This window comes from Neodiprion pinetum, chromosome 2, assembly GCF_021155775.2.
Source record: "Neodiprion pinetum isolate iyNeoPine1 chromosome 2, iyNeoPine1.2, whole genome shotgun sequence".
Classification (NCBI taxonomy): Eukaryota; Metazoa; Arthropoda; class Insecta; order Hymenoptera; family Diprionidae; genus Neodiprion; species Neodiprion pinetum.
In genome coordinates, this window is record NC_060233.1 from 7,467,551 (window position 1) to 7,491,362 (window position 23,812).

The 23,812-nt window shown below is 36.1% G+C and overlaps 1 protein-coding gene across 2 annotated transcripts; it reads left to right on the top strand.

The window, feature by feature from the left end:
* Positions 1–8,179: 8,179 nt before the first annotated feature.
* On the top strand, positions 8,180–12,131 carry Sce (E3 ubiquitin-protein ligase Sce). Of its 2 annotated transcripts, none has more exons than XM_046609714.2 (4): positions 8,180–8,749; positions 8,845–9,307; positions 9,801–10,109; positions 10,218–12,131. In XM_046609714.2, the coding sequence occupies exons 1-4, from the start codon at positions 8,447–8,449 to the stop codon at positions 10,433–10,435; spliced, it is 1,293 nt and encodes a 430-aa protein (XP_046465670.1). In that variant the 5' UTR covers positions 8,180–8,446; the 3' UTR covers positions 10,436–12,131. The 2 variants fall into 2 exon arrangements, with proteins under 2 accessions (XP_046465670.1, XP_046465671.1); XM_046609715.2 differs by having other exon boundaries at positions 8,243–8,749; positions 8,845–9,217.
* The last annotated feature ends 11,681 nt before the right edge of the window (positions 12,132–23,812 follow it).

A 23,812-nucleotide genomic window follows, 5' to 3' on the forward strand; every position in this document is an offset into this window, starting at 1 on the left:
GCTTTCTACAAGGAACAAGAGAAGAAAGAAAAATTATGAAAGATATTATTTGTACATGGGAAATTCCATGCGAACCCGACCAACGTTTGATCCTCACCATTTCTGATTTTGTTTAAATTTTTTCTGCAATTCTCCCAACTCTGCAAGGGTAACTTCAAATTTTTCATATTTTTATTCTACTGCTCAATTATTTATAAGCGTTTAAGGTTATTTTGAAGAAGAAAGTTTTTTAAAATCCTCAACAAATTCTTTGAAACTATATTATATATTCCAAACATTTTAAAATCGGGCCCATGTTGGGCCCATTTTTTTAGCTCTTTCATTTTCGTCGTTCGACTGAAACATTGTTTAAACGGTCTAAAAATTCCCGCAAAATTCTCAAGACTTCTGTTTTTAACTTAAAAGATTTCTAGATCGGTTTCATTATGGGGCGATTTCTGTCAATTTTTTTGATACATTAAACTTTTCACTTACAACGTCATAATGAAACCGATCTCAAAATATTCCAAGCGAAGAATAGAAGTTTTGAGAATTTTTTGGGAATTTTCAGACTGTTTGAACAACGTTTCAATTCATCAAAAAATTTGAGACTGCATCATGGGTCCGGTCTTGTAATGTTTGGAATAGAAAATATCGTTTTCGAAAATTTTAAAAAAGGTTCGTTTCAAAATCACTTTCAATATTTATAAATAATTAATTAGTTGAATAATAAATCTAAAAACATTCCGTGTGCTGTTTCAAAGTTGGAAGAATTACAGCAAAAATTTTGAACAAAAAATCAAAACCGGTGAAGGTCAGAGGTTGTTTGGTTTCGCATGGAATTCCCCATATAGATATGAATATATACCGCGTGAATTTCTTACGACTGCATGGTCCGTCGTCTGCTAAAACTTAACGCGCACGCGCTACAATCCGAGAGCGACTATTCGCCAGGGCGACCAACCGTCAGAAATTTAGACGACAATTCATCGTGTTGTATGCAACCTCTAAATTTTTGAGGTTACATTTATGACGGTTGGTTGCTCTGGCGAATAGCTGCTCTCGGATTGTAGCGCGTGCGCGTTAAATTTTAGCAGACATCGGATGATGCGGTCGTCAGGAAATCACTCTTTATATTTATACAGATATATTCGGCAAGGAAAGAGAGACGCGCTTCGGTTACTTTTGAATATATTGTATATAATTTTTCCCATCGAGTTCACCGATCGTGGTCAGAACTGGGATAATAAATAATACGCACGTTTATGTAAAAATATTTTTGTATTATAGTTTCACTTTCTCTCATTTATGCATTCTAAGATCCATACAACCATGAAAGCGTGTCTTATATCTTTTACAACAGTTTAGTCACCGTTTTACGGGACACTGAGAATAAGTTTCTTGATAAGATTTGCCTTGCGTAACTTACGCGCCGATTGCAACCGCGGTAACGACAAATCATGCAATCAGAGACACGATACCGAAAATCGTTACAAACAAAAAAAAAAAAAAATCAAAAATAATCAGTCGAATCCAAAATAATTTTTTTCGAACGAACTTGCACAAATTTCGATAAAAAATCAACACAGTGTCTATAAAAATATTAGCGTTAATTAAAACAGTCAATGTGTGTCTGAATTACTATATTGCTATTATATAAATTTCATTAATTTGTCTGTTTTATTATCGTCAACTCCTTGCTTTCGGAAAGTGAAAAAAAGTTTAAGCAGATAAAAAGAAGAAATCTGCATATAATTTATACTCGTTCAACGTAGCGGTACTTTTATATTATAATTAGGTAGAATAGTTATCAGGTAATGATCGAGCAATGGCAATGAAACGTTGATTTGTAGTACGAGGGAAAAAGGAAAAAAAAATAAATAAAACATCATTTGCATAAGCTCCAGTCCGAGTGTCTTTAATTCTCTGAATGTGACTGACGTTGATGTCCGATTAACGATGTGGGAATTAAATGTACAATATGTAACATGACATGTCCTCGTGTACTGCAATGCGGAGAATGAGAACGGCGCCACCCTTGCGAGATGAGGTTGAAGTAAATGTTCTTCGTGCAAGTAATATGCACACCTATACCTATATAGTTATATAATACGGGTACAGATATACCTACATTTCGCTCATACACATCTATGAATAACGTAACGGTAATACCGTGCGAAAGAAGTTACAAGGAGAGCGTATTTGCGGATTAAATTTCATCGTTTACTATGATATATACGCACGTACGTACAGATGATATATCTGTATGCACGTATGTATATGTAATGTACGTACATTAGTCTGTATAAAAAAAAACTTTGACAATTTTTTCGATTAAAATTCAAATTGAAAATATTGTTCCAAGTGACGATAAAAAAAAAAAAAAAAATGATGCCGTCCAAGTTTCAGCTCTCAATATTGCTATTTAGAGGTGCATCGTCGCGATTTTTTATTTCTCATTCGTATAACGTGGGAAAAAATTTGTTTGAAACTTTGAAACTTTGAAACTTTGTAACTTTAAATAACATTTTCAAAGCGTAAATTTATCATAAAACGATAATAGACCTTTCTCCGTAAACCTCTCAATTCCCTAAAAAAACTACGTTCCGGTTTTATCGGTACACTAATTCGTGAACGAGTCACGAAATCACAAAGTTTAAAACAAACTTTCTCTCACGTTAGTTAAACGGTGAAATAAAAAATCGCAACGACGCACCTGGAAATATTAACACAAGGAGCTGAAACTTGGACAGCATCTGTTTTATCCATCATTAGGAACAATAATTTCGACTTGAAATTATAAGAAAAATTAAAAAAAAAAAAAAATCGTTTTTTTATAAAGTCTAACGCGCTGCACGTTTACCGCAGTGGTTGGCCGAAGTTGCATCGCGATGCAACGCGAGGAGAGGATCGCAGCCTGGCAGCCTCGCGAGTCGACCGCATGTGTACTGACACGCGTTTTTTGACCGCTCGTTTCTTACCCGCGTTGTACAATATGTGTTACGCCTCTATGTATTATTACACGTAACAGCGTGCACCAGCACACGAACGCATGCTGGTGTTTCATTGCGCTCGTACTGTTATACCTATCCTCTGCGGTTGTTAAAAGTATGTACGTACCTATACTTGCCGCAAGAGACGGGCTGACCGAGATGGTGTTAGATGTCGGCTAGGCCAGGCTAGGCCAGGCTAGGCCATGCTAGGCCAGCTCTATCCGGTCGGCCATAGCGCCTGGAAGAGCTTTTATATTCGAATTGCGCTCGCGTTACGGAAAGCACTTGGAGAATTCCCGCTTCTTGGAGAAAACTGTAATACTTAGTGAACTTTTTACCCTCTTTTGTTTCACAGCATTGCATTCATGCAAGCTTGACGCAACGATTGTCTTATACGCTTATATTATACACGAGTTAAACGTTTTATCGTCGGGGTCCGAAAAGTTACTTGAATTATGATCGTGACGCCAGTTATTATACTTGAGTGATTTTTATCAAGGGGCATCGATTTGAAATTGATATTTTTCGGTACCATTGGTGTCTATTTCTCATCGTTTGAAGCGGGGTTTTATTCTAATTTGAATCTAGGAATTCACTAGCTTTGCAGTAGCTTTGGTCGACATCTTGAACTTATTGGGGACTTTGCATTTTGTTTTCTAGTAAATAACTCACTCATTTTCAACTTTTTACTATAAATGGTCGTAACTAAACTTGTGGAGAATTTAATCCTCTGCAAATTTAATCCTGACAATTTATTGTCTACGATCGATATTTTCCGACATAGAACCATAAATTCAAGATGTCGGTCGAAGCTACTGCGGAATCTGGTCGAAATTCTGGATTTAGACTACGAACGATTGGAAAAAGGAAATAGTGGTATTGAGAAATTGCAACATGCGACTGGGATGTGTAAATCACCTGATATAATGAAACGAATATCGAAATTTAAATTCAATCAAAACTGATATTGATATATGCACGATGTGTACACAACGAGAATATTCTGGGAAGAATCGAGAACTCGAATATTTCAAATGTTACGCAAGTGCAGTCTTGTTGGTTTAATATTTAAACTAAGTCAATAAGAGAAGCAAAGCTGCCGATACCGCGTGAGGAATTAAATTTGCACATCACGCGGATATTCTTGTTTATAGAAATAATCTACGAGTACGTTCAATTATAAGCTATTTTCGGTAGTCATTAGAAACGGTCAAAAATCTTTGTTCCTTGTCAAATTCTAAATTTCCTTGTAATTTCCAATATTGGAAAATAACTGTACCTAAAACGAAATTTCTGAGAATGCTTATAAGAGTTTACAAGAGTAGATTTGGTAAATAGTAATTCTAACGGGTTTGGAATGAAAAAACAAATACTCGTATAAAAAAGTATTTTATATACTGTAGTCAAGATTGTATATTTACTGAGCAGTTTCGTGCTAATTATTCCATTCTTTCACCGAAAAACATAGTCCCAACTAACTAACGGCACTCTAATTTTAAAAATAATTTTAACTAGATGAAAATTATAGTTTTACAGTGAATTGTTATTTTTCCACTCTGTGGAATCCTACCAAATATTTATGGATTTCTGTACTCAACAATTAGTCGAACCAAAAAATTCATGTCAAAATGTACATTATGGAAAAAAACGATCGAATATGCTAATTTCAAGTAAATAAAGCATATTAAATAAAATGGTGCAATTTTTTCTTGCGACTAAACAATTAAATACGGTATATTATTGAGCAAATTGTAGACCCAGATTTCTTTTTGTACAATATTCTAGGTATGTGATTTAATGTTATATTCGATCGATTTTCAACAAAGTTTGTCCAAACTGGTTGAGAACAGCAGAAAAGAAAAAATATTGACGAAGCAAACGCGGGTTCTCTGAGCTTGTGAAAAAATGTGCAAAATAATAAAACAAGCTGCGTTTAGCTGCAGCTCACAATCAGCATGACGGAGTGCAGTAATGCACGCAGGGTAGGCCGTGTTACTTCCTTGCATATTAGGCACCAAGAAGCGTGTCCGCGTGCAGCGTGCGAGACTTGAAAACCGAGTTTATCGGCCTCTGTTCCTAGGACTGTAAGAACGACTAATCCTGCACGTTTCCATGTGACTTACGCTTATTCGTCTCTGCAGTAGTATGAATAACGATGTCCCAGCTAAACGGCGATTTTTAAATTTCATCGGGATCTCGGGACGAGGTTGTAGTTCCGAATTTGAGACTTATTATTTGATGAGAATTATTTGGTGACAAAACTTGAAGTAATGATGTCAAATTTTTACCAAAGAACGAAGTTTTTAATGTTCCGAAATGCAAATTCCGAAAATTCAAGTTCAGATAGAGCAAAGTACCGAAAAATCAAGTTTCGATGAGAGTAAAATTCGGAAAATTAAAATATACTCACACAGCGTAGTTTACTCAACGACTGGGTGTAAAAAGTCAGAAAACCCGACAGCCAGAATGACTAGGATTCGAAAATATCGCAAATATCGAAAATCCAAAACAAAGAAAGATCAAAGTGGTGAAATTTCACCTATATAGCCAAAAATTCACGGAACTGAAAATCTTCGGTCAGTCAGGATTTCGATGTACCAGATTTTTCAATTTGGGAAGTTTCAGCGTCGGATTTCGGTCCGTTTGAAACTTGGATGTTTCGTCAAAATTTCATTTCACTACGTCAAGTTTCGCCACAAAAAAGTTAGGAACTCGACGCTTTCGAATCTTTTCAAATTCGGAATTTCAACCGGTCCGGAATCCCGATTATTTCTGGTATTGATCGCAAATGTATACGAACGTGTGGGATATAATCTTTGATACAAAATCTCGAATCATGTATTTTATACACGCTCTGTGGTAGAATTACACACCAGTAACCCTGCGTGCTTGAGTGTATACGAAATTTGAGAAAGTGACTGTAATAATATTCGCGGAAAGTTTTACGACCTGTAAAATTATTACGTCCGCCGGCATCGTTGAGGGAATATAGATACTGTATACATACACTATATACCTATATGTATGCAACGTACACGTATATACCCGTGTTACTCATGTTTTACATTACTGTTTTACAACAAGTTACATGTATTTAAACAACTCCCGATCATGCACAACTTTTGATAAAAATTACAGGCAATTATAATTACATAATTAACTGCGTATTAAAATTGTTATTTTTCTCTTTTTCTTTTCATTACATTTATATTCATGGTGTCGATAAACACGAACATAATGTTTGAAATACAGAACTGTCAGAACATCTCGATAACATTTTTTTTCTCTTCATTCTCTGCAAATGCGGTAAACTGAGTTAAACAGTAGTTGACCAGAAACTTGTAGTCCTTTGAATTTTATAACCCGGTAGAAGTCAGTCACCTCTCACATTGAATATATATATGATATACGTCGAGTCAAAGTAAAAGCAGTGGTCGTAAGAAATCAGATTAAGTACCGTTAAAATCGTGAAATTCTTGTAATTAACTGCAGTAGTTACCGAATATTGCGAGTCGAAGAGTCTTTGATTAAACGTTTTGAAATTATATGCAAGGATCGTATAATGATTGACAATTTCAATAGCATCTTTTCGTCAAGGAAAAAAAAGAAATATACCGATATACGTGAACACGCGTTTTGCCGTCATTTCGAATCAAATATCACGATATTGATCACAGGTCAAAACGAAATTTCCAAACAATGTAAGTAACGTTGACTGAAAAAATATGCTGACGACCTAGTTGCAAAAAAGAACGTCGCGAAATTATAGTTCAAAAATACACATCAATTCCGTGCTATAAGTAGCAACGTATAATTTCATAAATCTTGCAGTATAGACAAGTGCAACAGTGGAAATACACGTTCTTGCGGAATATTTAAATATTTAAATAACATAGCAGTTAATTGCTGAAACCTTTTAAGAATTTCTCATTTTGATTAAGGAAAAAATAAAGTCGAAAAATTCTCACATAGTGAATATATTCCCGATCACTGACATATATTTTCAAATGCTAAATTTTTATAACGGTTTTACTCGAAGAAATCATTGTTATTCCATTAGCCTTGTGTAGATAATTTATGAATTTCAAAAAACTTCTTTCCGTTTTACGCGATCAGAACTGTTCGATTTCGAATCGAGTTTTTTTTTTCACGAATACATAACCGGCATAATAACTGTCTAATGGTGTATTTGACAGTGGTATAAATGGGAATTCAATAAAAGGAATATCCCGAAAGCCAATTTCAAATAGGAAAGTTATTCTACGTGGTGCACAGTTGCGTTAACATTATGATCGAAGCCTTGGGATAAATTTTGAAACGTTCTCGATAACGGAGAAAACAGCTTTTTAATGAATTTTAAACGTTGAGGCACCGAATGAATTTTTTCTATCGCGCTCAACGGTTTATCGGGAATAACGTAATTTATGGTTGTTAGAATGACTGGAATAAAAATTTGCCATTCGTCAAATACCAAGAATTTACAGTCTTTCGAATGAAACACTCTCCGTAATTTGTCATGAATCTAGCAATTCGCATGTGTTTATAATGTAATAATTCAATTTCGTAACGTAAGTTTAATAAAATTATTATCTCGACCCCAATTCAAATACAAAGATGAACATTCAAGGCTTTTGTAAGAAAAAATCTATTATTCAAGAACAACCATACAAATATAAACAAAATGACCTATAACACCACAGCGACTCCACGAGGAAGAAATTTTTAGTATAAACGAGCTCTTCCGCTTCCGAAAGGTCGCAAATCAAGATCCGAAACACTTTTTATACTGCATTGTCAAAGTTTAAATTACCGTCGCGATTCCGGACGCACTTTGTCAGCCTTACCGATGACGACTTCCGAGTATCAGTGTTTTCCGCTTCGCAAGTGATTTTACCGATCAGTTAAATACTGTTTTCTCCTTCGTGGCGTTTACAAAAATGCCGTTTAATCGGCTGGATCTAATGCAGATGGTACTTGTTGTTACTTGTCGTCCGGCGAATATCTGATCACCCTAAATGAGGTTTCGTTTTACCGGATTGCTCGTAAGCGGCTCCGTCGGTAAAAAAGATAGACCACGCTTACCCGCCGAGTACTGATCACAAAAATTTACCCAGAGACAACCGTCTTCTCAAGGTCATTCGTCAACGCCACTGCTTTGGTGATACACATGCATTTACTATCCAGGCAGCGGGAAACTTGGTTCTAAAAACGAATTTCGTAACAGAGGGCGCTAAAAAATGGGAGACGTGAAAACCACGAGCGTGGGCTCCTCTAGGACTGATCGCTGCCGCTGTTCGCTGGCAGCTGTTGACTTCAGCGGTCGTTGAAACGTTCGTATGTTGCATCGAGGAAATAGAAAAATATAATAAACCAGATCGACGTACGTACATGCAGATTCGCACGCGTATTACGGACGCGGAAATCGCGAAAATCGCGCTAGATCGAGAAACGAGCGGAATAACCGAGGTCGGCGAATGCTGGTAAGCAAGGAGAGGCGAGTATCGGCGCATAACAAAAGTGTTGTCGGCGAGACGATGGCGTCGACGGAGCAAGTTGGTCTAAACAAGACGTGGGAGCTGTCGCTCTACGAATTACACCGAACGCCGCAGGACGCGATAACCGACAACACGGAGATAGCGGTGAGCCCGCGAAGTTTGCACAGCGAATTGATGTGTCCGATATGCCTTGACATGCTGAAAAAAACAATGACAACCAAAGAGTGTCTGCATCGTTTTTGCTCCGACTGTATCATCACAGCGCTTAGGAGCGGCAACAAGGTAAGATTATCTCACTGTACACACGGCATCGATGTGATCGGTTCGCTCTCCGCCCTGGTTGTCGTTACGTTTGTTTTGGTTTTTTTTTTTTGCAGGAATGTCCGACGTGCCGGAAGAAGCTGGTGTCCAAGCGGTCGCTTCGCCCCGATCCCAACTTCGATCTTCTCATTTCCAAGATTTATCCGAGTCGTGACGAGTACGAGGCCCATCAAGAGCGCGTCCTGGCAAAGCTAAACAAGTCTCATTCTCAAGCGGCGCTGGTTAATTCCATCACCGAAGGGATCAAGCTGCAGAGTCAGAACAGGCCACAGAGATCTAGAAAGAATGCCAACGAGCCGGAGAATCCCAACGGTACAACGTTGAATAACACCGGGGCAAATACCAGCGGAAGAACAACACCCGTCACTCCGATGAATCCTGCGAATCAAAGCGACTCGTCGCAGGGACCCATTGGAAATATCAATAACAGTAATGGCCTGGGAAATGTTATTTCTAATCCGAATCAACAAAATTCTAACAACAACGTATCTCAACCAGCTAGTAGTCCTGCCGTTTCAGGTATTAAAATGACCGATGGGCTTACTCCTGTTTCTTAGTTTTTTCGCTTGGAGATCGAGACCTTTCTCTACGGTGTTTGGTGGTTTTTCTTTTTATTTTTCACAGTAAACCCACGAATTCGAGTTACCGAACTGAAATAAAAAATTTTGGGACGAATCGAGAGTTTCGAGCAAATTGTTCATACTGATTTGTAGAAAATCTCTCTACTCTTGATATAAAATAATGCATCGACAAATCTTTGTCGCGTGCTAAAATCAATTTATTCATGGATCTGAATTTTGATTGTTTGATTTTATGTTGAACGGCAATTTTAATTTATTAATTAAATTTTTCTATTATCCACCAACAGTTGCTGCATGAAAGAAAAAGAAGTGTATAAAGAATAGTTTTCCCCTTCATTAATGCATCTCAATTTATTTTCCATCTCTCAAACTGTGCGAAACGAACTTTATTGGGTATTACTTATCATTTTGAATTTATTGAAATCTGACAGGGACAACGTCGAGAAATTCAACAACGCCATCTCCAAACCCATCAAATCAAATTCCAAAGCCAGCAAAACGTCAAAAAAGTTTGCAGAATTCGGAAAACGATTCGGCGGGATCTAGTATAGAGGCTGAAACAGGTGGCGGTGATTCTATGGTGGATACCGAAGGCGAAGGACCAAGTGAACCGTTGATGCTGAACGAGATTGAACTAGTTTTCAAACCGCATCCAACAGAAATGGCAGGCGATAACTCACTGGTCAAGGCGTTGAAAGAAAACAGTGTTCGATATATAAAAACAACGGCGAATGCGACAGGTGAGAAAATTAACGTATCGTCAAGTTTGAAATGAAAATTCATAAAACTTCTCACAAGACAAATCTTTTTCATTTACTAATTCCTTACTTTCGTTTATTTATTTTCAGTCGACCATCTGAGCAAATACCTCGCCATGCGTCTGACGCTCGATCTGGACACAGAGCTGTCGGAGTCCCACAGGCATTTAAACTTTTGCATCTACATCGCCCCGTCCCCAGGACAGCTTGTGGTTTTGAGCGGTTCTCAAACGTTGCGTCAAGTAAACGACAAATTTTGGCGAGTAAACAGGCCCCTAGAGATGTATTATTCTTGGAAGAAAACCTAGGGAAGGCCCAAGAAGTCTCAGTCAGACGAAAGCTAGTATACAATCGATATAAACTTGAATCTGGGAGAAGGAACTTTCGAAAATAGCTATAACCATGTTACAACGTTTCTACGTGAAAGAGAGAGAGCGGTGTGGTATTTTTTATGAAAACAACCGTAACAGAAAATTATTTGATAAAATACCCTACAGTGACAACAGCAAACGAAATGATTAATTTTCACTCCTGCGAGCAATTCAGACAGTAGCGAGAGATTTATTGTTGCAAATTACTCGGGCTCATGTCACTATAGACCACCTGTAGGTTGTGGACGTCACGTCACGTCAATAATGTCCGAGACAGCGTCTCACAAACAAGTCACCTCGGTAACAGAGACCCTAATGCAGTTCAGTTTCAAAATTCCATCGAAGTCACCGCAGTTCGAATCAAAGAATTAAGACAATCAGTTAGCCCGACTGTTGCTGAAAAAGTTATACGGATTTTTTTTCATATTTAATATGTTCTATGGTCCAGGTACCATGATCGTACTTCCGAGTGTACTATCGCAATTCGAACTGAGTTCAAACCTTTGCAACTAACTGTCAAATAGCATATTTGAACTTGTCCGTATGAGAGCAAGCTCTCATTAATCTATTATCGGCGAGTTTGACGTTACTACCTGCGAGACGTACACTCAGAAGTGCGTCCATTGGCGACCATCGCTCTCGAGAGTTTCACCTTCACGTAAACAGGCACTTTCACTTCATTTTTCCACTCTCTTCCGATTTGGAGAGATTGGTAAAATTTTTCTCAACATTATCGGATTTCTTATTTTTCCAGCGATCTGAAATTTTATGATATCAACTCGCGTGAGAATGGAATTCCGTCGTTTACGTTTGTTGTAATCGGAACAAGTTGTCGGAATGTAAACATGTACATAGAACGAAAAAAGAAAGAAATACATACTTTACAAGACCTTCGCGATACCGTATTAAAATGTGTTTCATAGTTTTGGAAAGGACACGCAAGATACACGGACGTTAATTTTTTACTCCGTTTGAAACTGTTAGTGTATTATTCGAACGTGTATATTAATGTTATGTTGAATTTAATATCAGATGTTTTTCAAACGGTATGCCTAAACCGATTTTTTATAAATACAATTAATATGGAATACCTAACACGATATACGTAATAAGTGAATAGATACGAATTACCCATTAGTCGGCTGACTCGATTAGGGGTAGAGGACCGTTTGTGATAAAATTGTGTATGTAGTAATTGATCAATATTATACAATTATACGATAAGCCATCAACGCTTTCGTCAATCCGAATTGTAATATAATATATTTTATATGTTATCTGACGATGAAATGAACCAGTGTAAATAATATGTACATAATTGTTGAGCACTTTATTAACATGGCCCCAATCATCAATCAATCATCCAGCTATAAATTTAATCATACATGCTACTCTTCTATTTTTAGAACTGTGAAATTATGAGAAACTTCTACGAATACTGGAGAAAAATATCGGTTATTCGAAAATAAAATTTCTACGAATTTCAAAATTTATTTGACATGAATTTCTGCATTATTTTTTTTACAATGCAGACGTGTTTCCAAAGTTCTATGTGAAAAGCAAACGTTTGCGAGAATGAGAAAAAAAAATATACGAATACAAGTGTACATTTCCCTGAAAAATTCACTGCGGAGTTTGAAAGACGAATATACAGTTAAAATACATTTTAAAAAAGAAACAGAAGAAGAAAAAAAAAAAATGTACCAGGAAAGCGCTTGTATAAATAAATACATTTTTATAACATGCAATAAAGAAATAATTGAATTTCGAATCGCTAGTAAATCTGCAAAACAGCTACGTGTTTACACTCCATGCTAAATTCAGATGAACAGATAAGCGAAAAAAGCGCTACGGTGTATAACAACTCGTAAAATCGTGTTCGAGACATACTCGTTATACGATAAAATTGCAAGAGCGTGGAAACCGTGAGAGTATAAATCAACGAAATAGGAAGAAACAGAGTCGAAATCTCAATTTTCATTGAAATCCTTTTTTCTAGATATCGTTTCGCAACTTATCGAGGATCAGCAGCTGAGAGGAATTAAATCTTCGCCTCGCGGTGCGATATGGGGTAAACGAACAGTTAACGTATGGCGGTTTAATTAACGTTCGTGCAGCTCGTTCTGAAATTAATTAGATTACCTATACGGTCTCGGTCTGAACGCATCCCTGAACAGCTGAAACCCATTATCTTCATCCTGGACGGTAAATTGTGCAGCAGTTTTCCCTTCACGTTGCAGCTCCAGATTTGCTGCGTTTTATTGCCCGCACGAAGAACGTGGAATGAATTTTCCCGCAGCTAGATCAATCCTTGTTAAATCAGGGTCAGATTAGACGGACTACAGGCGAAAAGAATATAAAATTCAGGCAGAGCAGCGACTCACGCAACATCACGAGAGATAATAAATTATAAAAACATATCGTTCGTGGAAATCTCCTTATTATTCTCTTCGTACCGATTGTGCGAAAAATTACCGGCGATTTTTTCTTGTACGGTTTAAAAAAGTCAGCACTTTGAGAAAATGCAATTACATGCAACGTGATGAATTTTAAATCACATTTAAAACTTGACGTATAATTAATAGTTCAATTAGTGAAATATTTTAAAATCATTCTAAAACCTTTGAAATGTTGCGATTTTTTTTTCTTTTTTTTTTTTTTTATTCTTGATTTTCAACTCCGCAAAAACGATGCAAATTGTATAGGAAATTTGATGTTTCATATCCTATAAAATATTATCTAATTCTAAAATAATATATAAGAAAAATAAAACTGATTTTAACAGCGTAAAAATAAGGCAAAAATTCGTCGTAAAATATTTTCGAACTTCTTATGAAATCATTTAAAATCATTTATCCCCGATGTTTGAGGGGGGGAATCTGAGGTGTAGATATTACCTGAAAATTGATTGTTTATATTTGATTGACGTACTTTTCAACGATGTATCGAAGTCAATTACTCAGACCTTTGAAAAACGTCAGCATGTACAGAAAAAGATCCGGACCGATGGATGATTGGGAGTAAATTCCATTTACGTAACGCGAAAAGAAAAACCGGTCCTGTAATATCGTAGATACATACTACGTCTAGTAAAGTGTCCGTCAAACGTTTGACGAAAGGCGGGGATAACCAGCTATTTGTTTTCCATCGAATTTATGTTCGTATACGTATAATGGACGCGTGTATAAGCCGCGTTCGGATGTGATAAATTGAGGAACGGTAAAATAAATGAATTGACGCTGTGTTAGCCCCGAGGTAATGTCCTAACTGTATAAATATCGGTAGCAAATATCAGAAACGTCTGCGTGTGAGATGAGATAAAAGTGATCGAGAGTCGGTGGCGAAGTGATCGAACTGTTTTTCCTGCCTTTATATAATGCGGGAAAAAAATTAATTGCACGATTCGAGGATCGATCAGAGGCGTGAAAAGCTGCACGCGTCGAAATTCGTTCCTCACTTCGAATTCTTCACTTTCGGAATTAAAATTTACAGGGACAAAAAAAAAAAAAAAAAAAACCGGCAAGATGAAAAAAATAAAACGTCAATATACATATATATATGCTGTATTGAATAACTTGAGATTATTTGAAAAAACGCGTAACCACGCCCAGCGATAAAAGAAAAAAACAAATACAACTTCGCGTACAGGAATTCCAGGCGAAGATGAAAAACAGGGTTGTAATATGAAAAAAAAAAAACAGAAAAAAATGGTAATCTCGATTATCAAAGCTTCGCCGCGATTGTGAATCCGCGTCTCACGTTTCTGCTCTTATTTTCGAAATTACGAACGACCTTAACTTCGACCTTCTCATCGCTCGTCTCCCAGTCTTCGTCGTCTTCAAGCTCGTCGCTGATCTCATCTGCATCAGTTTCCGTTTCGCTGAAGGAGGAATTCAGCGAGGAACTGCAGCGAGATGCTGTGAGCTCCGATTTTCCCCCGCAGCTTGCGAGTTGGCTTTCGGTTCTCGACGAACGCGAGCTTTTTCCCGAAAGTTGGAATTTGTACCCGAATTCCTCCTCTTTCTCATCTTGATCCGTATAGCAAAAATCAGAGTCACCGGTGGCGTGATTTTTCTCCGATAAATTGGTCTCGGCGTTTTTGAGCTTGTATTTAAGCTCGCGGAATTGCTGTCGCGATATTTGCCTGAAATTTTCAAGCTCTTAAGTGTGATAAATACTAGGGTGGTTCTTATTTCAAACTGTTTCGAGATTTTACAAATAATTGAATAAAAATTTTTTCAAAAGCACAGGTTTTTGTTTCAACCCTAAACCCTCTCGCAAGCTCTGTGAAGTTTTCCATTGAAAATATACACGTTTTGACTCAAATTTCAGAATATACATATATTTTATCGCGAGACTAACGATTTTCAAAAAATTTATGAGTGTAAGAAATCGATCAGCGTTTATCCTTATATTAAATAAAAATATCAGCATCGTCGATGCAACATTTTATACGCCAATTGTTCACTGAACGGATATCAAAGAGTCAAATTCTAATTTACAGCTGACATAAAATGCTCTGCTAGACGATGCTGATATTTTTATTTAATATTAAAAGCAATGCTCACTTATTCTTCACAGCAACGGTTTTCTTTTGCAAAAAACTGGTTTGGCTTCGAAATTTATCTTGAAACTATAATGTAAAAACGTGTATTTTAAACGACAAGCTTCGCAGCATTTGAGCAAAGATTTAGGATCTGTGCTTTAGAGGAGATTTTTATTTATTCATTTGAAACCAATAAGGGAGAATGCCAAGTAATAGTACATTACGTAACAAGGGAATAATCGACGTTTAAACGAGGGAAAAAATTTCCACTCTTTTTCCACTTACGAGGGAAGAAAGTTGGGAGGGAATAATACGCCACTTTATTCTCGCTTTTTGGGTGAAAAGAAGTGAACATTACGCTTGAACCGGGAATAAAAATTGGTAAACGTCGAAAATAAAAACCACCTTGATAAATGTAGCATAAAAAATTCATCACGCAACGTATTATGTCGAGATCTAATTAATGAAATGACGTAATATTTTCACTCACGGCATTTTGTTCGGGTCTTTGTACCAGAGAGGATAATAATCGCTGCAGGGTTTATCGGACGGAGCGCAATTGTCCGGGGGTGGTAATTTAAGATCGAATCCCGGGGACTCGACAGTCTTCTCCAGAAGCGACGATACTTGTCGTCCGTAATCCAGCGTCCCGGCGGAATGTTCGAGCCTTAAAATTGCAACGAGCCTTAAGCCGCACGACGACTTATTAGGAAGTTTCATCACGTATTAAGAAACTTCTCGGCGAGGGACTTGCAGAGTTCACATCTCAAAGTCAGATTACACCGCGGATGGAAGCTGCGGATGGATCGTGGGAAATCCCTGCGCTACAAGATCTCCTTTACAGCAACGAGCTGCCTTGCCTTGGATTCGCATCGAGAACACAAGTCGTTCGCCAATTTGCGAATTGCGGTAATCCGTATAATTCCCGATGTTTAGAATTGATTGAAAGCCGCGAAGACGGAGGACGAAAATCGGCTTAAAGCGAATCAACGGTCATTGAAATTTACGAGTATTGAGATGGAAATCTTATTTTCCAATTAGAGGAAAGAAAATTCTCTTTCTGTAATTTGGCTCCTCGGCGACGTTGTTTCTATTTGGGAATTTCGACTTTCTATACAGCCGAAAATCTATTAACTTTTCAAATATATAAGCATGTAGGTATGCGTACAGCAATTGAAGATATATAATTCGTTGATTATTAGAATGCAAAATCTCAGATCAGAGGAATTTCAGGATTAATGTATATCCGACCAAACGTTACGTTGATACAGCTAAAAAGTTCAGTTGATTTTATAGTACGCGGAAAACGAAATGGTTAAGTACTTAAGTAGGTCTAAAAATAAATTTGACACCACAATCCCACAGATTATTATGCTGCGATTGCGAAATCAAATATAAACGGTGAAATCATTTCGTAAGGATTGAAAGACGAATGTTTAACTGTTGTGACTTGAAAAAATTGTCGTTTGATTTTAATTTATGCTACACGAATCAAATTCCGCGTCACGTAACGACAAAGAAATATGCCAATTGGAATCGACAGGCCGATTAAATGGTATCGGACCACGAATGATTTAGTTCTGCTGACAATACTAGACAGATCCCTGGATCCCTTCCCATTAACCGCTCGTCTTATCTTCCCGTGCGAGAAAGGATTTTTACCGCATCGCAGAGAGTATTTTGCTATTTCGACAAAGAATGTTGCAGCTTTACGATGTAACATATTATTTGATAGCGGTAATCACGTGATTTCCTAAATTCGACTAATCTTCATCCACCGAATAGATTTAGCGAACAGTACGAAGCGATTCAGTTGAATCTACCAGAGTGTATTCAGTATTTCGATAATACCACGAAGAAAGTCTTGTTTCGTTAAACTTGCCAAATGAAACTCGAGATTTCGTATTTATAAGTACATATTTTATTAAATTAAATTTTCTCGCGATTTTGAAACAATTATTTCATCAATTTTGGTACTTGCAGCAAAATATTGTATTCCCACGAGAAACTTTTCTACAAAATGCGTCTAGAGGATGGTTTAGATCAAAAAAAAAAAAATTTTCTCTCAATTATGCCGAATATTTGAATAATTCTTAGAGAATTGGGTAAAAAGACTATTCAGAGTTTACTTTAACGGTTAAGAATTACGACGGACAATGTAGCGAGCATGATTATAAGAAGGTCTTCGTGCCGAGTTAATCGTTGGCCGCGAGGTATTTCCACCGTGACGTCTTAATTAGCCCTGTGCGCTAATTAGTCGAGAACGGTTAATAGGTTGTGGATTCGATAGAGAGAGGAATGAGAGAATGGGAAAAATGAGGAGAGAATAAGAGGAGGAGGTCGGGAGTAAAGAAGTGAAGTGATCGCCCCATCCTCGCCCCGTTTTGCACACTTAAGGACTGCGGTAAAGCGGAGACGAGTTCGTATCTCCGACGACTTCCGTGAAGGAATCACTGCACCCGAAGCCCCGAGGCATTTAAGTAGATACGGGGAATTCCATGCGAATCCGACCGACGTCTAACCCTCACAATTTCCGATTTCGTTTCAAATTTTACCCGCAATCGTCCCAACTCTGAAAGAGCACCCCGAATTTTTTCAGATTTCTTTGGATCATCCAAACATTGTTTTAGTCGATAAAAAAAAATTGAAAGTGCTCAGAAACATAAACAAAAAAAAAATATCGGTCCATTATGGGCCCGGTTTTGGAAATTTTTGTGAAAGAAAATACAGTTTCTGAGCATTTTAAAAAAGGTCCTTTTCAAAATCACTCTCAATATTTATAAACGATCGATCAGTTGAATAAAAAATCTGACAAAAATCAAGGAACCGTTTCAGATTTACGAAAATGTCGACGATCGGACGTTGGTTGGTTTCGCATGGAATCCCCCATACGTACTTGTACCTATGTACGGAGGTAGACTCACTTGTGAACCATCTGTCTGGTGAATTCCATTTTTGGCAGGTTCCTCGACGACTTTGTCAGACTCGAAGACCTTTCCTCGTCGAGCGGTGCTCCGGCCTCTTCGAGGTTCTGATAAAAACTTGCAAAATGCACGGCAACGTTACCCGGTACTTCGACTCGCCTCGAATGAGGTAATCGCGTCACCGGTTCTTCCGGTTCGCTAAACCGTTTTCCCCGTTTCGTCGATGATCCTGACTTCGCTGTTGAGGGCCTTAATCGAAATCAACAATTTTAACAGTCGGGAGAAATTATTATTATTCTCTTGTATAATTGACACCGATGGGAAATTATGCGATGACGGTGAAACGATCGTTGCAACGATGTTTAGATATTGTTGAAATTGGTGGAAAATTAACCAACCATTTATACAGTATTTTTCTTCGTTAGTAATTGCTATGATAATATAATCTGTCTGTTTGGTTGGATGTATTTTCTAAACACGGTAACATCGAAGAGGAGCATCGGAAAAAGCTGTTTTGAAAAAAATTGTCACTTACAGCCATTTTTAATTCTTTTATTTTGTTGACTGTGTCAAAAGGAGTTAACCGATGATGTAATATTTTCTGATCACAGATGATAGAAAGTGAGGAATCTCATTTTCACATTGTCCCCGGAATTATGATATTTTTCGATTTTATTAAAATTTGAAAAGTTGAAGAGGTTATTGACCAAAAATCGATAATTTTTATTAATTCGAAAACGAGATAGTCTTACACCGAGTATTCGTAAATTTATTGTTTTCCAAGCCACAAAGATATCTAAAATACAAAATGGAGATATGCTTAATTTCAAATCACTTGTACGGAATGATGAAAAATCTATTACAGATTTGTCTCGATTAGAAAAGAATATTTTCTACAAATTCACTAAAACCTTTCTTTCCATCATGTTACTATGGTTAAATGTTTGATTTTACAACATTTCATGCAGATGTTAATTACGATTAACAAATAACAATATTGAACTGAGAACCGATTAGATAAAAGTCTGTTTCATTTACATACTAATTTTCTAACAATTATAAAACGATTCGAAACCAAGCATCGAAATCTAAGTTTTCCGTTTGAAATTTTGCCATTTTCTATTTTTACATTATTAAATAGATATTCGTAGCTTACGAATAAAATTAATTGATAATTACTCAACGTGTAACTGTATCGTAATTAAGTTGAAAAGAAAATCAAATGTCAATTTTTGGCAACCAACCCGATCCTTCAGGATTGTACAAGTAAAAATGGCACGATAGGGAGTAATTATTTTGCTGTAACATGCCTAGACGAAGAAGCCTTGATTTTTTGAAAAGTCGAGGAAGTCAGGGGAACGTGAACGTTGTCCGACTTGATGGACTTTCTGCTCTGCTTGTATTCAAGATTCCCCGTATTCTTAGACTTCTTGTTTCGTTTCGGTTCCTGCATGTTTTTCCACTTATTTTCCATCCGTTTCGAAAACTTTTTATACTGCACGAGCTGCTTTGTAATACTTGTAAAATTTGACCTTTTTTTCTTCACTCAAGACTTTGATTCATTATTTATTTATTTATTTATTTATTTTTTTTTCGTTCTTTGCGCAATTTTTTTTAAAGGTTATTTCACAGCTAGCGTTTGCTCCGTTTCGTTTCTGTCTTCACCTCGCCTTTCCTCTGTTCTTTCATCAATTTATCTCGAATCATAACGCGAGACACGTGAATATTACGTGAACTAATTCAAAAACTTTGTAAATCTACAAGAAAATTCGCCACAACTGTCGAATAACGAATCGAGGCAACTATCGATGTGAAAAAGGTGAAGTTAAAAAATAAAATAAATATAAAAATGAATAAATAAGGCGAAACGAAAAATGTTAGGCAATTTGTAGGGAAAATATAAGCATGCTCATGAATTTTTCCCTCCAGGTTAATAATTATCGTCGAGTATTTTTCTTTTCTCGGAAAAACCTAGCATTTTATGCTCGTAGTTTGTCATCGAAAATATTTTATTCCAAACACGGGAAAATACTCGGCGCTGATCAAAGAGGATTGTACGTGCAGGCTGCTTTCCGTAGACATATGTATACATATATATATATATATATATATATATATATATATATATATATATATATATATATATATATATATATATATATATATATATATATATATATATATATATATATATTAGAGTGTCCCAAAAAAACCGACTATTTTTTTTTTTTCAAAGAACATTGAAAAATCGTCAGAGTATCTCTAGAAAATGACCCTGTGAAAATATAGGCTCTTAATATTAATATTTAGAGGTGGCGATTTGTAATTTTCTATTTCCCATTTAAATAACATGAGAAAATTTTTTTTTGAACCTTGGAATTTTGTGATGGGATAACGAGCTACTTCATAAGTATGACAAAATCAGGTCTTATAGGAAATTTGATGCTCTACAAAAAAGGTCTGATTGACATTTTGCGTAAATCCAGCCGTTTCAAAAATATCGAGCCTCAAACTTCGGACTGTTTAAAATTATGCTTTTTTTGTTCGTAAATACAACAAAAATTAATTTATATGTATTATAAACCCAGAATCATCAACTGAACAATAAATATATGCATATATTTGACGGAATGCAGATCCGAAATTATTAATAATTTGACAAATGATAATTTTTATTGATTTTTAGCGAAAAATATTTACTTACCTAGAAAAAATCAATAAAAATTATCATTTGTCAAATTATTAATAATTTCGGATCTGCATTCCGTAAAATATATGCATATATTTATTGTTCAGTTGATGATTCTGGGTTTATAATACATATAAATTAATTTTTGTTGTATTTACGAACAAAAAAAGCATAATTTTAAACAGTCCGAAGTTTGAGGCTCGATATTTTTGAAACGGCTGGATTTACGCAAAATGTCAATCAGACCTTTTTTGTAGAGCATCAAATTCCCTATAAGACCTGATTTTGTCATACTTATGAAGTAGCTCGTTATCCCATCACAAAATTCCAAAGTTCAAAAAAAAATTTTCCCATGTTATTTAAATGGGAAATAGAAAATTACAAATCGCCACCTCTAAATATTAATATTAAGAGCTTATATTTTCACAGGGTCATTTTCTAGAGATACTCTGACGATTTTTCAATGTTCTTTGAAAAAAAAAAATAGTCGGTTTTTTTGGGACACTCTAATATATATATATTATATATATAATATCTAGTCTATACAATATAGTGGGAATCGATTCGCGTGCCTGGTGAAATAATTTCGATACGGTGGGTATGTAAACCAGAACCGGGAGCGAATCCAATTCGCAAATAGCTTTACGCCTCGTCATGTACGACGATCAGCGTGCGGATGATGGGCGAGATATGAAGTAATATCAATTTTTAATAAACCTTTCTCGGTACGCTTGACGTATCCGTTATATTTCCTATCTTTCAATTTACAGACGGTATTATACATATACAGATATAAAATATCGTTAGTTTATTGGATTCTGAAAAAAGTCTCGGGGAAAAATCATCCGCGGTACGACGTTTCGATTTTAAATTGTCTAGAAAAATTTTGACGAAGTTGAATGGAAACAATCAACTGGTAGGAAAAAATTCGGAGATATCGCAATACTGAGAAACAATTTTCGAAATCTTTGTAACCAATGGAATCTAATAAATTGCTCGACAATTTAATACACAAAAAAAAAAATTACCGGGTAGCCGAATTTTCACCTACGCGTATAATATATATATATATATATATATATATTATATATATCATGCCATTTTTTCAATTATCAACGTGTTATATTTATTACACGAAACAATTATCGATATAAATGAAAATTCACTCAAATGTAAAGATTAGGAAGGAAAAAGTGTGATTCTTTTGTAGACTCGAAACACACACGCGCATAAAAAGAAAAAACAAAAGCCCGTTTTAAGATACTTCGAAACGAATTGTATTATGAAAAATAATGAGATAATAACAAATATTTCGCGTTATGGAAATGGCAAAACTTTCCAGCCAAGCGAAGTATTATCGCAGGACTTTTTCCTTGGCGATTGCATTGATTTTCACGTATAGAAATTAGCTTTATACGTACCGAGGAACGTTGAGCGAGGTTCTTCAAAGAGTTTATACGGTGCATTCGCACGAATGACCCCATGTACCCGCTGAGCGCACGTGCAAGTCTGTATACGGAGTCACGTGCGGAGTTACGCCGACTCCTGAAAAGTTGAAAGAAAAATCGTGTGAGAAAGAGAAAAGAGAAGGAAAATATATTATGCACGTTCTTACAGTTAGGATAAGAGCTGGAAATTCGTACAACTGTACATGTGTTACAAGATTAACGCGACGTGAGAAATAAAGAATCACTGAAAATATTGTTGAAATGAATTGTGAAATAATTTTAGATTTTGCAAAAATAAATGTGTGATTTTGGTTGTGAATTTTTAACACTCGATCAAGCGAACAGAAGCCGAAGCGTCTTTGAATATATTTCGCAATCATCGTTTGGTAGTCTAAATATCCATATAACCATCAAAATTTAGTATCATATTCGAAAAATGTTGAGAACATTTTACAATTTAATAATCCGAACACCATTTTTCGAAACATGAACCAAGAAATATATAATAATAATAATAATAATAATAATAATAATAAACTGAAAATATGTAATAAAACTTGATCTCTTCGAAGTTATCACTTTATTCTCACATTAATGTGTGCAAAGCTTGCTTTTTTTAAATTCTCGGTAATCAATTTAGGCAATGTTTTTCCCTCTTTATCTTCTCACTATAAGTCATTTATTTTATTCAGGGTACGAAAATATACTTCCTCCAAATGATTGGTGGGTTTTTTTTTTTTTTTTTTCTTTAAACCGAAAGAAATAAAAAAATTTTAAATCAAAACATTATTATACACAGAGGTGTGCTCGTTATTTGTTCCTCTCTTTTCTTCGAAAAAGAAACTAGTAAAAAGAGAAAAAGAAAAAAACCCCACAAACCGAACTCGATTAAAAAATGAAGTACTGTTACATTACACGGCGGTTTAATTAATCCGCAGAAACTGGAACAGCGAAGGTATAGTGATAATATGCTGTATATATGTATATCGGTACAAAGTACAAATTATGTCTCGAAATTATTTCAGATTATTACAGTATTTAGAGACAATTACCGTTAAAAGTTACAAAAGAAAAGTGCGGATTGATCGAAGACGACGGTTTTCGCACGGCTGTAAAAACCGTACAAGCGCACACGCGGAATCAATTCAAGTGAAAGAAACAAATGTTCGAGGGATGAAAACATTAGTAATTTTATTTTTATTTTTGTCTCTTTGTGGGGAAAAACAGGTGCGTACACGATAGTACGAATTATTTTCCTCTCACCTAACGCAAGTCACGTTTTATTTGAAACAGAATTTTTTCTAGAAACACGGAGAGAATAAAAGAGCAGTATTTAATCAAAATCGTATGAGAAGAGGGACTCGTCGATTTTTTTTTTTTTCGGTAAAAACAACCTTAATTGGGATTACAGAAGTCTCTTTGTGATCTTAAGAAATTATGCGAAATGTTAGAAATCGTGAGAAATCACTTTGTAAAAAGTAAACTTGTATCCCTCGTAATCGATCTTTAAAACGTAAACCACGGTGATCGTGAAACATGTAACGACGGTGTTAATTGTGCTCCAGCGAAGCAGCCCTTGGTCCGCTATTTTGTTCTCTCCGAGGACGTTTGCTTTTTGCCGATTCCGTAATCTCCGCAGCCGGAAAGGATTATCCCGCAATAAATCGGATGGGAAAAATGAGGATGCCGCGGGCGCGAGTGCAGTGC

Excerpts from the sequence above, each read along its gene's own strand:
- Sce (XM_046609714.2), top strand. The coding sequence starts at position 8,447 with ATGCTGGTAAGCAAGGAGAGGCGAGTATCGGCGCATAACAAAAGTGTT. Across the intron at positions 8,750-8,844 it reads CGCTTAGGAGCGGCAACAAG|GAATGTCCGACGTGCCGGAA; the intron begins GTAAGATTATCT and ends TTTTTTTTGCAG. Across the intron at positions 10,110-10,217 it reads AACAACGGCGAATGCGACAG|TCGACCATCTGAGCAAATAC; the intron begins GTGAGAAAATTA and ends ATTTATTTTCAG.